Source organism: Dicentrarchus labrax, unplaced genomic scaffold (genome assembly GCF_905237075.1).
Source record: "Dicentrarchus labrax unplaced genomic scaffold, dlabrax2021, whole genome shotgun sequence".
Classification (NCBI taxonomy): Eukaryota; Metazoa; Chordata; class Actinopteri; family Moronidae; genus Dicentrarchus; species Dicentrarchus labrax.
In genome coordinates this window covers 19,347,152-19,361,549 of record NW_026136718.1, presented here as the reverse complement: position 1 = coordinate 19,361,549, position 14,398 = coordinate 19,347,152, and the positions used below count along the sequence as shown (strand labels likewise).

General features: G+C 41.7%; 1 protein-coding gene across 2 annotated transcripts; it reads left to right on the top strand.

The window, feature by feature from the left end:
* Positions 1 to 378: 378 nt before the first annotated feature.
* Positions 379 to 13,785, top strand: edem3 (ER degradation enhancer, mannosidase alpha-like 3). 2 transcript variants are annotated; one of them, XM_051378027.1, is made up of 21 exons: positions 379 to 1,885; positions 2,006 to 2,051; positions 2,348 to 2,448; positions 2,673 to 2,712; positions 2,974 to 3,086; positions 3,342 to 3,495; positions 3,899 to 4,033; positions 5,273 to 5,378; positions 5,684 to 5,781; positions 6,084 to 6,209; positions 6,301 to 6,384; positions 6,622 to 6,705; positions 7,086 to 7,210; positions 7,639 to 7,810; positions 7,915 to 8,060; positions 9,223 to 9,367; positions 9,884 to 10,075; positions 10,320 to 10,485; positions 10,727 to 10,912; positions 11,289 to 11,336; positions 12,454 to 13,785. In XM_051378027.1, exons 1-21 carry the CDS (start codon positions 1,797 to 1,799, stop codon positions 12,831 to 12,833), a joined length of 2,736 nt encoding a protein of 911 aa, XP_051233987.1. In that variant the 5' UTR covers positions 379 to 1,796; the 3' UTR covers positions 12,834 to 13,785. The 2 variants fall into 2 exon arrangements, with proteins under 2 accessions (XP_051233987.1, XP_051233986.1); XM_051378026.1 differs by lacking the exon at positions 11,289 to 11,336 and having other exon boundaries at positions 383 to 1,885.
* The last annotated feature ends 613 nt before the right edge of the window (positions 13,786 to 14,398 follow it).

Here is a 14,398-nt window from a genome sequence, read left to right as displayed (position 1 = left end):
CCATGCATCCATAATGATATCCAAGGAGCTGAAATGTTCCTTTTTGTGGGCAGATGGCATATAAACTATGTCAAACAAGCTGCTCACGTTAATGGTGAACAAGTAGCATTTAATAATTGAGTCCACGTAAAAATTACCATGGAGTTTTATTATTTTAAAGACATTGTACTCTTCGAGTTATATATATTATTATGGGTTACATTTTTGTATTACCGTACTTAGAAATATAAGCACTAGGTTGCGCGAAAGTGGGTTTTTCCGAACTTTTATGATCAGCACTGAAAGGCAACACCAGTGAGAGTGGTCGGGCCAAATATATCCGACGTTTATTTTCCGTAGCTTGGACTTTCAGGAAGCCCCTCCACCTATTTGTTTGTACGTAAAACCTCTTCGAAACAATTCGAACAATTGGTTATGCTTATATCTGCGTTATATACGCTCCATAGCAGGATTACGACCATGTCTAGATCTACGTTTAAAAATCCCAACAAAGGAGAAGCGATGGTCAGCCTTACAGAACCGGCTGCCTGAGGAGCAAAACTCAGGAGAAATTAAACCCACTGCATTTATCCAGGAAGCGGATGTTGTTGACGTTTTCATCGTATCGGTATCCGGTTTTGAAGACAGCCTAGCTTGGCCAAACAGTAGCATACGGCGAAATTATTCACTGAAAACCCCGAAGGACAGAAACGATAGCCCGGTCGGGTCCGCTGCTGAACAATGGACGCGACTTTTGTCGATATGTCTTGTATTGTCGGTCTATCCGCTGTCGCCGGCTCGTCTAGTTAGCACAGCTGGCTAACTGGCTAATGAACTGTTAAACCCTGACAAGTGCTCGGCTGCTTGTCTGACTTACCTGGCAAGAGGAGGAAATAATTAACTTACATCTTCACAGTTGACACATCCGAGTCATGACGGGAGCTGGTACAAAGGGGAGCTTTAAAGAACTTGTAGTTGAATTGACTGTGGGTTGTGTGGGGTAAGTGGACGGTTTGAGAGGGGGTATTATAGACACAGGAGGGGGTATTATAGACACAGGAGGGGGTATTATAGACACAGGAGGGGGTATTATAAACACAGGAATAAGACAGGGACTGTTAGCGCTGCTCGGTTTGTTCTTAAATATAATGATGTGTCTTGATAACCTGAAAAAGGCTTGAGTTTTTCTTTGATTGCTGTTTCGTGAAGACCACATTTAGAAAATAAAATTATTCTAATGTTCATGTGTAAGTCTTTAGGGCGGATTTAGGGCAGAGTTGCACGTAAGGTGTAGTGTTTTGCACGTCAACGTGTCACAGCCGTGTAGGTCCGGGTGACAGCTTGGAAAAGTAAACAGGTGTGACACACCGACCTGGTTACAGGACTTGGAGGAAAAACTTTGCACTACAACTAATGGTACATGGCCTTCAGTGACTCTTAGATATCTGATTACTTGAAAAAGAAAAACTAAAATTAAACTATTTAATTGCAGTGTAGGCTGCAACACCTGTTTACACCTGAGGATACACAGATGGAGTTTAAGTGGCCAAGATTGAGCACCACACTAGGATGATTTCATGATGCCTGTACCCATTGATGATTAGGTGGTACATCTTACGCAAAGCCAAGAAGTGCTTTAACATGATCTCACAGGTATAGCATTAATGGGATGGTGTAGGTTTATGACTCTAATGTGCTTTTGTTTGTTTGAGCGGTTTAGTTAGGGCAGTGATAATGAATTGGTATTTGCTCAGTGACTGTCTGAGAGCCAAGCTGTAGTTGTGTGTATACTGCTGCGATCTTGCCCAGCTACCACAATGCCAGCTGTACTGTTCTTTTCGATGCTCCTCGGAGCAATATGCAGCCAGGGACAGGCCATGTCACGGGAGGAGAAGAGCAGGTTAAGGTGAGTTCAGAAGAACACACAGCATACCCCAGAGCGTAATGTGAGGATAAACATATTCACCCCTGAAGAGATGTTACACACGTTGCTGACTTGTGTCTGTGTTTTCCCCCTCCCCATAAGGAACCAAGTGGTTGAGATGTTTGACCATGCATATCAGAATTATATGGTAAGTGATCTATTTATTTATTTTCATTTCATTCATTTTATTTTTTTGAGTAATAGGAATTTCTAGTTTGAATAAGTCTTTTTGAAGCAGCCTTGAGATTTGGATTTTATTCAAGATAGATATTCAAGACAACTTGCTCTTCCCTACCCATACTGGCCCATATTATAGTAGAATAAACAATATATTATCTTGGTTATGGTTAATTATAGAACCATAATTACACTTTTTAAATGTGTTGTTTTTTTTTAATTAAAGATAAAAACATGGTGTTAAAAGTGTCTGTGTGTGTTTCCCAGGACCACGCATACCCAGCAGATGAGCTGATGCCACTAACATGCAGAGGAAGAGTACGTGGGCTTGAACCCAGTCGAGGTGACATAGATGACGCTCTGGGAAAGTGAGTAGCATGCTGCCTTTGTTCTTTGAGAGCTAAAGTGTTAACGGAGCAATGATGATGTGGATCCTTGCGCACACACTGTCCACACACACATTACCACAGCTCGCCGAGGTAGATTGTACTTAAACACGCTAAACAAACATCATTATGGGAAATGTTTTAAAACGATTATTATGAGGGACAATTAACACCCTTGGTTAACAGTTTTTATCTCTCTTTGATAGGTTCTCTCTGACCCTCATAGACACTCTGGATACTCTGGTGGTGAGTTTTGTATTTTTGATGCTTGGTTAGTGTAATTTTGAGGCGGCATTTAAATGAATAGGACTGAACACAGTGGAAGTATTGATGATTTTGGAGTAATGTATTATATGCACTGTACATTGTACTTAATTTTATCAAAGCTTTTAATTTAATGTTTCTGGGGTCAACCTTCTGCAGAATACTATGTTTCAGTGAATGTTTACACCATGAAATGGTGTATAATTAAGATGTTCATCGTCATGTATTATTTCTCATTGCCAGCTTTTGAACAAGACGACAGAGTTTGAGGCTGCAGTGAGGAGAGTACTGTCAGATGTGAGGCTGGACAATGACATCGTGGTGTCAGTCTTTGAAACTAACATTCGGGTTCTTGGGTAAGATTGGACTGGAATATCAACAAACATTAATATATAAATAAACTGTTAATGTACTGTACCACATTTTATACTACCTATGACTCCCTTAATATCCACGGGTCCTCGGTGGAGAGGGGGGGATGCCTTCAAGTACCGTGGTGTGTTTTATTGACTTTCTCAAAGAGAGCAAACACAACAGCTGTCCAATAGACTTCAGTGATAAAGGATTCTGCTGTACTATATTGTTAAAATGTTGTTTTTGTGTGTTTTCAGAGGTCTGCTGGGAGGGCACTCGATGGCTGTGATGCTGAAGGAAGGAGGTCAACACATGCAGTGGTACCAGGATGAGCTCCTGCACATGGCCAAAGACCTGGGCCTCCGACTGCTGCCAGCCTTCAACACCAGCAGTGGCCTGCCTTATCCGAGGGTGAGACAAACACAGACATAAATTCAACCCCTTAATAACAAGGAAACCTACATGCACTGTGGGGAGGTTGTTTACATACCGGTCATTGTTAGACCCATATTATTCAGTTTTTCAAGGTTTTATTTTTGAGTATTGCATAAGAATTCATCTTGAATAAAACAATGTCTATATTAAACATATTTGATCTTATCACATATTTCCCAGGTTGCAGTATGACAGATTTGCGCTCTCTCAGATCATGACCACATATTTTCATTTTCTGCTTCACCGCTCTGCCCGCAGCTGTCACAGCTTTTGAATGCAGGCATTTTCATGTCTGACTAGTTTTCATGCACATTCTCTTACAAACCAAATGTGACTCAAAACAGATTGTGTCATGTATTTTTTCCCCCCTGCTTTACAGGTGAACTTGAAACATGGTGTCAGGGGTCCTGAGACGAGAACAGGCACAGAAACAGACACCTGTACTGCCTGTGCGGGAACCATCATCCTGGAGTTTGCTGCCTTAAGTCGCTTCACTGGGGATCCTGTGTTTGAGGTATCACATTTTCATCAGACGATAACAAATTCATATGCTTACATTAGTACGTTGTAATTTATGATTTATTGGAAGTTTTAAAAGCAGATGTTTAAGATTTTAATGTCTGAACACTGCAAATGCTTTGACCACATTGGTAGTAAGAAAATCATTTCAAATATCAACAATCAAAACTTACTCTGGGGTTCAATAAATTATTATAAATAAGGACGCAATATATTCATCCAGCATATCTAAAAAGGAAGCCATCAGCAGATATAAACAGCCACACCCTCAAGCGGCTCATCTTTCTTTGTTTATCTGTAATCCAGGTTATGCTTTGTCATTTGATCTTTTTTTCAGGTTGTTGAGACTTGGTTTTATGAAACTACCTTGTTGTTTGATGACACACTGTGTGAAATATGGTATTTGCCATGTATCTAATGTATTCAGTGAGATCTCATTCAGTGTCCTAATCCCCCTATTTTACTGTTCACCTCTTTACAATGCTCCTATAATCATATATATTGATGATAAATTAGGTGTAGCATATTAATCACTTTAATGATTAATGATGATTAATTTAACCCTAATGTCAGAGAAAACCTGAACACCCAAAGACCCTCTGATCTAATTGTGCAGTTTGTATTGTAGTTTGTGACAATCTTCTTAGTTGTCTCTCTACTTTTCATTAATCCTGGGGGCAACTGAACACATTTAGTGTAACTGGGGATACTGGGGCTTATTCACCTCTCTTAAGAAGATACAGTACTTTGTTAATACCTTTTTTCCAATGTCATCCAATACCCTCATGTTCACCAAGAACAATGAATTCAGCAGTCATTAATTCTATGATTCACACATGTGCTTTTCCTACTGTAACGTGTCACAATGTCGTGCGTGAAAAAGACCTAGTCGTGAAATACTGATGAAGGCTAAAATAAAATAGACATAGACATTTGTGAATGGGAAGTACTCTCTATTCTGGTGCTTGTAGATCAACATACTTACCTACAACCTACTGTAGCAGCAGTGGTATAGTGGAATATTTCAAGTATTCAAGTATTTTTTTGAAAAAGTTTGATATTTCCCTGTGCTATGATATTAGAACCTTGGATTGGTTCACTTCCTGGCAGCAGTAGACTGCTGAACAAGCACACGATCAATCACTTTAATCTTTCTAACAGTGGACAACAGCTACTGCAGATTGATTGATTTTTACTTTTTCAATCAATAATACACCCTTCCTCAAACACACAGGCCCATGCCCGGAGAGCCATGGACTTTCTGTGGGAGAAGAGACAGAGAAACAGCAATCTGGTGGGAACCACCATCAACATCCATTCTGGAGAGTGGGTCCGCAGAGGTGAGAGAAGGGCTGGGGAAAGGACCTCTGGGGTGGGGGCAGGGTGACATAACTGAAGGGAGGGAGGTGTAGGGTATGAGGTTACACCTTAGCTACGGTGTTGATTAGACGCAGAAGTATAAATCAGGCTTATGGAGGCTATGGCAGATATAGACATGGGAAAAGTTAATTGTAGGGGAGTCATGTTTCTGTCTGGGTGAGAGAGGATTTGATTGAACAGAGGGTATAACAGAATATCATCTAATTTCTTCTCTTGTCTTATAAAGTGATTTGTTTAAAGTCTGTATGTGATTATGTGTCTGCAGACAGTGGAGTTGGAGCGGGAATTGACTCATACTATGAATACCTGCTAAAGGCCTACATCCTCTTGGGAGATGACCTGTTTTTGCAGCGGTTCAATATTGTGAGGACACACGCACACACACACACACACACACACACACACACACACACACACACACACACTCTTGTATGGAGTAATATGATGCCTCTCTGTCTGCATAATAGCAATTTGCCACAGTGGTCTCTTCAACATAAAGCAGCGTCATGTGTTTGTGCTTTTCCAGATGATTCTGTTTGTAAAAATAATTTTCCCTCAACCTGTTCTAAGTCCTCAGGCTCACATTGGTCTAACTAAGTATACAACCAAGCACCATAAGACTGTAATTCTATCCTCAATCTTTCTACTTTCTATGTCCCATTTAGCACTATGCATCTATAATGAAATACATTAGCCAGCCTCCACTGCTGCTCGATGTCCACATCCACAAACCTCTGCTTCCCGCTCGCACCTGGATGGACTCTCTGCTGGCCTTCTTCCCTGGACTGCAGGTCAGATTTGTTGATGTCAATTGAAGCTTTTACTCCTCTTATCTTGGCTTGTGTCCTTTCAGTAACGTTGTACTTACTGTTCATGTCTCAGGTGTTGAAGGGAGATATCCGTCCTGCCATTGAGACTCATGAGATGTTGTATCAAGTTACAAAGAAACACAACTTCCTCCCAGAGGTAATCTGTCTCTCTGTGTATCCAACTTGAAATACCACATCTTGGGTTTTAAATGTACTGCAAAAAGTGACATGGTGTCATTTGACCATGGAGTCAAGTAACCCCTTATGACTTGTTTGGAAGTGAACAAGCTTGCATTTCACGCGGCACGGCTGCGTTTTAGCTTCGTCTGTCTGTTCTAATTACAACGCCTGGGATGGTGTGCTGACCCCTTCGTCCTTCTCCGTCTATCCGCAGGCTTTCACTACTGATTTCAGGGTACACTGGGCCCAACATCCCCTGAGGCCTGAGTTTGCAGAGAGCACCTATTTCCTTTACAAGGTAATTTATCAAGGGAGCTTGACATAATGCAGACGTTCTCTTTTCACTGCCACAGTACGGAGGTAGATGTCTATTATCATGTGCCAGGTTTTGTGAAATGTTGTTAACTTGCATTTTGATTTTTCTGGCATTTGACCAAAGTCTCTTGGTACACCAGGACTCATTTACAATATTTCACAAACACTATGTCAATTTCTACAGTTATTATGCAACCCCCAGAATACAGGCCAGTAATTAGTGTTCATTATCATATAATACTTTGCCTTTGGCTTTGGTGTCTTTTATTTATGAAGGAACATAATACGATAAAACATTGAGGTCATTTCGTAGATCTGTTGTCCTCTGTTGTGATCACCTTACTGTCCTCCTCATCCTCTCAGGCCACAGGAGACCCTTATTACCTGGAGGCAGGTCGCACCATCCTGGACAACCTGAACCGCTTTGCTCGTGTCCCCTGTGGCTTCGCTGCAATGAAGGACGTACGCACTGGGAGCCACGAGGACAGGTGAGAAAGGAAATGGACTGTTTGTGCAATGGTTTGTCGGATGATATACTACTAAACTGCAAGTGTAGACACCATTCAGATACAATGAGATGATTTATTTAATTTATTATAAAGAATCATTGAAAAAGAAAGACATTTTCTGACCAATTCACACACCAATTTTCACAATGATTTCTTTATTCTTTATAATTTGATGATGCTATAATCACCTAAAAAAATCTACATTTAGTGGCAGGGGATTAAGGAAATTAGGGGTCAAATACCCATAAAAATGCTGCCTATCTTCCAATATATGCTGTGTGATATACAGTATCTACAATAAGCTTGTATACTTTGCAGTGTCCATAGTGACTGCTTGATAAATAAACCACGAGTTTAAAGTTTCCACTTTATTAGCCACATATCTTACACCTCTTCTCCCCTGTCAGAATGGACTCATTCTTCCTGGCTGAGATGTTCAAATACCTGTTCCTGCTGTTTGCTGATTCAGAGGACTTACCGTTTGACGTGGAGGACTATGTCTTCACGACCGAGGCACACCTGCTGCCCCTGTCCCTATCCACAGCCCCCCACGCTTCATCTATTCCCTCCAACAGAACGGTAATCGACATGATACCATTGTAATTTAAGTCTGATAAATTGATGAAAGCATTTACACGTTCAAGTTCCTAACAGAATCTTTAATATACTCATGATACTTCTAGTCAGAGGAGGAGCTGGATGACTCTAACTTTGATTGGACCTGCCCTAACACTCGCCTCCTGTTTCCTGATCCCGCCTTCCCTCGTAACCTGAGAGAGCCAATCCGTAGCGCTGTGGACAAGAGCTGCCCCCGTCCTGCTCCTTACAGGTATGTATACATATAGGTGTGGCCAGGTTAGATGCGTGGGGTGTATTCCAGAAAGCATGTTTAGTGAAAACTCTTGAGTTAAACTCTGGTTGACGATAGTAACCTAACCTGTTCGCTTGCAGGTTTTCCACCACAAACTGAATTTCTCTCTGACTCCTCCCGTCCTGTTGAGTCTGAAGGTGTTACTGTTACACACACTGTTTTATTTCCTCCTTGCTGCAGTCAATATCAAAGCACATATCGAAACGCATTAATTTGCAGACGTTTGCGTCTTTAGAAATACCGAAATTATATATTGGCTAGGTCGTTACCCAAGGACTATCTTGATGATGATTAACATGATCTCTGGACATGGATTCATCCTCTGTTAAGGATAAAATCTATACATTGTACAGTTCATTTAAACGAAGATACCTTTTCAACTGCAAATCTCCAAAATCATTATTACTGAGTCAGACTATGACTTTACAATCATAGGTCTGTGAGTAAACTATGTCTTGTTTGCTCCATATTTTCATCTACAGCTGAATACATATATTTAAAAATCAAATGTAACATACAGTGGGATTCCAGCATTTAATCATCCAATAAGGAAATTCAAGTCTGGTAAATAATGAATGAGTTGACTATGCTGAATATGAAATGTTAATATATTGAGTGATATAATATATTGAATACTTTCCTCGCTCCTGGTTTTTAAGATAAATGTCTCTGTAACAATGGTGGTTAATGGGGAAAATGCCTTTTGGGCCACAGTGGAATTCACTGCAATACCGTGAGCGGCCACTGGGAAACATTGGAAGCAAGGCTGTCTGCGGCACCGAATCAGGTCTTATTATTATATCCATGATTGGCATGCATTCACATTTTTACCTCCACTGGATTAAAATGGAGGCTCTGCACTTTTGTTTACCCGTTGCCATGGTGAATCATAGTAAGAAAGCTCCACTGGTGATGGCTTTTTTTCATTCCCCATGGTACATGCTTAACTCGGAGTAAATGTACATCTGACTTGATTGAACTAACTATTGGGTTTCCCATCTCAGGCTGAGTTTGTTAAACCTACTTTCTGGAACAGGCCACTGCACTATTTTCCCTAACTACTGTAGCTCCTCCATGTTTGTTAACTTCTTGCTCTTTTTCCCCCTCTCCCTCCTCTCAGGGAGCCCGGTATGGGCCGCCCTCCACTCAGGGCTCAGGATTTCATGGCAAACAACCCTGAACATCTGGAGCTGCTGAGAAGGATGGGAGTCAGTCTCATCCACCTGAAAGATGGCAGGGTGCAGCTGGTCCAGCACGCTACACAGGTAAACAGATTAGCAGCAAGGATAAACATAAAAAACACACAATCCAAGGCTGAAATAATTCAGTTTCTTAATGGTATGCTTACTCCTCAGCTGTTTTTTTCTAACCACTAGGGGTAGGAATGACTAATGATACAACAATGTTACTTTTCCAGCACACACAATCCTGCAATGTGCAAAATACTGCAAGATAATCATCTCTATACCATACGATATCTCTAGAACTGAGGAACAAAACTCAGCTTTTAAAATAGAAAGATACATTATTTATAATTTGAAACCAGGAACCAATCACATTGATTTGTTACTAAAGTGCATGCTGCCTTTTAAAATGTAACAGATTTTGCATCTGTACTATTATTTAAATGAGAACATACTGTGCTGCTGGTGCCATTGTATCATGAGACTTTTCTTTGTCCCAATTCTGCAAATAAAGGTGTTCTTTCCGTCCTGACTTTAAAAAAAAAAAAAAAACCTTCACTATTGTTCTCTCCTCTTCTCTCCCACTCTGGCTCGCAGGCAGTGAGTGCAGTGGCAGCAGAGGACGGTGTGCGTTTCATGCAGGAGATGATGGAGCTGTCCAGCCAGCAGCAGAAAGAGCAGCTGCCTCCCAGAGCCATTCAGATCGTCTCACATCCATTCTTTGGCAGGGTTGTGCTGACTGCTGGCCCAGCACAGTTTGGCACAGACCTGTCCAAAAGTTCCACAGGGGTGAGTGGGTTTTGTAGCTCTGCCAAGCTGCCAGGTTTCAAATGGGCACTTAACTGTCCTCCTGTTTGTTTTTCCTAAGAGAGCCACTCACTTTCCCTCTTTTTAAGGAGCGCTTCCTCTCCTAGAATATTTTCCTAATTCAAACTGAAGAGAACATGTGGGATTAGACTGTAGCACTGTGTTAAAACGTGTTCCTTCATTCTTTGAAATAAGAGATAATAATAATCTTTCCTCTGGTGTGCAGGTACGTGGCTTTGTGACTGTGGCTGAACCCTACAGTGGCTGCACTGAGATCACCAATGCTGAGTATGTCCAGGGCCACATCGCTCTGCTTCAGAGGGGACAGTGTATGTTCGCAGAGAAGGCCAGACACGTCCAGAAGGCTGGCGCCATTGGAGGCATAGTCATCGGTGAGTGCAAACAGCTAACAACACAAGACAGAAGATGATTACTCAATGACTAGATAAATGCATTATCTTGAAGACAGCCAGTCAAATAGGGTCCTGCACATTACAGCTTAATGATAATAATCTGCATCTGTAATATGGCATTTCTCAACAGCTGTGAATGCCTTTACAATACATAAATAGTATGTTAGCTTAAGGCGATGTCTTCACACTAATTGTATCACTCTTTCTCATCTCCTCCCAGATGACAACGAGGGCAGCAGCAGCGACACGGCTCCCCTGTTTCAGATGGCGGGGGACGGCCGCAACACAGATGACGTCACCTTGCCTCTCCTCTTCCTCTTCCACAAGGAGGGCAACATCCTGCTGGAGGCGTTGAAGGAGTACAGGGAGGTGGAGGTGCTCCTGAGCGACAAAGCCAGAGACAGAGGTGTGACATTATGTCCTCATACGCCTCCTCGCTTTGTTCCACTCGTCTCTCGATAAGATTGATCACATCAGTGTATTAATCTCTCCCCGCTGACTGAGCCTCATTACGTGCCCGACTTCTTAAAATAAAGATGAGGTGTAGGGATTCAGGCGTTATTTCTCAGAGATCGTGACTCATCCAGAAGCCACCCACCAGCTGTGGTTATAATGGTGGAGGTCTATACCCTTATCAATATTACATCCTCATTCTTTTTCCTCTTTTTCCTCATTTGCCAAATCCCTCTATTCCCTGTGGTGGACTGTAACAGTGCCTTTCCTCTCCTCTCTTTCTTGGTTTCTCTTCTATTTTCATAACCCTCTCCCCTTTGGATGAGCAGCAGCCATATTCAAAGGTAAACCTCTTCCAGGCAGTCTGATTGAGGGCAGTAAGTATTCTTTTCCTTCTTTCTATGTCTGTTAACTGCATTTTTCATCCTTTCCCTTGCCTTTATCTCCGTTTTCCCTCCTTACAGTCATGCTTTCATTCCCCCTATCCCTTCCTCTCGCTCTGCCCTCAAACCACAGGATTTTGTTTATGTTTGATAGAAGAAATTGGCGCAGTCACAGTATTGTCATTTGCTGTTTTCCCCCATCAGAGCTTTGGACATGACAGCTCTTTATGTCCTCTTTGTGTGTGTCTGCTGTTTGGCAGGGTATGACACAACTTGTCCACCCAAGCCATGTGACAGTGTTTACATGGTCTCTGGAAAAAAGTTAGACTCAATTTGTATTTGGTCAGCTTGTCTTGATTTTATCCACTTATGTACTTGTATGTATTCAGCTGAGTTTGCTGTCAAACAGGCTGTAAAATGGAGAGATTTCTTTACTACTGCTAAGAAGCCTAAACAGAGACTTATTATCAGTTATAAGTGAAGTAAGTGTTATAAGTAACTGTTGCAGGATCAACTGCATAATAGCACTCTAGTTAAGGATGTGCGCATCTAGGACTACTGGGCTCCCCAGCAGATGAGATGCTTACCAAAACTGACACTGACCAGATAACCTGTGCCTATCTGTATTTGAACTATAAAGCTATGTAGTTGTGAGCAGTCCTTGGTGTATTCCCCTCGACTGTATAATAAAAAGCACAGACTTGTTCCTTAACACATTTACAATCTGCAGTTAAAGAAGCAGCTACATATTTAGAAACTGCAACAGATCAAATACCCTTCTTTCTAACCAGATATGTGCAGAATTCACAGTATAACTTTTTGCCAGATTTCTTTTCTCAGTTGACTCTCAGTTTGGTTGTGCAGCTATGTGAGAAAGGCTTTATCCTGTGGGAAACATGACTCACCATCAGCATCATGCTGTTATGTTTGACAGCCTCTCCATGAAAACTGGTCTATTTTTGACTGAGAATGGCTACCAGGGGGCATGTTGTATAGATTACGAACTGAGGAGGAGGAAAAGAGGTTTGTGTGTGTGTGTGTGTTTGTCTTTTTGTCGTGCACATCCTTTTCCATAAAGCTGTTCAGTCACACGCCCCTGCTTTCTTTTCAGGTGTGGACGTGCAAGAAGCGGAGGAAGACTGCTTAACTGAAGCAACGACTCCCACCTCGTTTGAACCTGTTGGCCAATCGCAAATAAGCACGATGGAGCTAGATGAATTGGCCCCCGAGGAGGTTACACCAGCACAGGAGGAAGACAGTCCTGTAGATGAAGACACTAGTCCCGCAGAGGAAGTTAGACCACCGGAAGAGGAAGCTGGTCCTACAGAGGCAGAGGCTGATTCGGCCCAGCCCAAAGAGGAGAGAGACTCTGAGAAGAGAGAGGAGCCTGAGGGCGACACAGACTCGAGCAGCCAGTCAGTGGATGAACTGCTGGCTGATTGGCGGGAAGATTTGGAGGCGTTCCAGCAGATGGAGAAGGACGAGCTCTGACAGTCATCGGGCATGTCGTGTCCTGTGACTGTGGTTTGATCCCACTATGGGAAGAAACCTTGGATGGGAACGCATCTTTGCACGTCACCAGCCTCAATCTGAAGAAGTCAAAGGAAGCTGGGGAGATGTCGTTCATAAGTGTTTCTTCTCTTGCTCTCTGTGTGGATGGTATCACGTGCCAAGGCGAGCCCACATACTGTATCTCTGGACCATAAGGGAGTCCTTTTTAGCCTGGTAGATGATGGATAAGAAACCAGGGTTCTTACCTCACATTCTCATACAGTTTCTGTTAATCTGTTATAACAAAAGAATTTCATGGACCAGACTGTGTGTAACAGCGTCTCACTTTCCACTCCAAATTACTTCTCACACTTGTTGTTCTTTCTATGCATTTCTGACTCCTCTTTTGCTCAAATGAATGCTGGTCCAACAACTACGTTCTGACTAATTAATCCATCGACCAATTAATTTTATTTAAATGTAATGATTTATTTGTGATGATGCTTTTACTGTCGTCATGGTCTTGGGCCTAATCATATGTACACATTGATGTGAGTTAAGGACTTAATTCACGTGGGGATCTGTGAACATTGAATAAGCTGCAGGATATTTTTATGGCTTTATGTTAAACACACACCTCTCTGGAGGATATATGAAGTCATCTGTCAATGTAAATATGTATTTGTCCAGATATATTGACTGAAACAATATAGCGCTGCTTTGCTCAGGTTCTGGTTCACCCCCAACAAACAACAACCTCTGGACCACATCAGGTTGAGCAGACACACCCTCAGCGGCGCGGTGGGATGAATTACACACCCATAAGTCGCCACAGGAGGGCGCTATATGCTCTGTCTGTCATTCTGTAGCTGCTGACTGATTGGAAGGAGCAGAAATAAGCCAATAAGATAACATGATGAAATTAAATAAAAATTGCGAGGGAAGTTGGGAACACTTGCTTGTTTCTTTGAGTTCATGCAGTTTTAAACACTGAATGTTGGGTTTAGATGTTGCAGTTCATAAGAAAATGATGTCATACGGGAGGAGATTAATAGATTTGGCTGATTTTACTTCACTAGGCTGTAGACATGGTTGAATCTAACACCAAATTACCTAGTTGACTGAAAACCTGAGATTTTAAACCACTCTGTAATGTTAAGGCTGCTCTAATAGAATATTTTACACATTTCATGTCTGTGGATTTTCCGAGCAAGATTTTCTTTTTAGAAGAAAGCGGAATATTTGAGTGAAAGGTGAAGAGTTTATATTTAAATCACATCTTTTCCAACAGACACATCTCTATAAACAGTGGGTGGACACCCACACATACAGATGGTTGAGTCAACATGACATAGACTGGAAAATCTTACATTCACTATACATTACTGTCGAACTTTAAAGCAGTGATGGAAGAATTATTAGCAAAATAGCAGTACTCAGCTACACGTAAATTCCTGTGTTCAGCAAAATTAATTCATTCATTCATGTATTTCAAAGAATATTATTATACATCATTATTTTTACTAATAGACTGACATGTACGCAGCAGTTTAATGTCAAAGCTG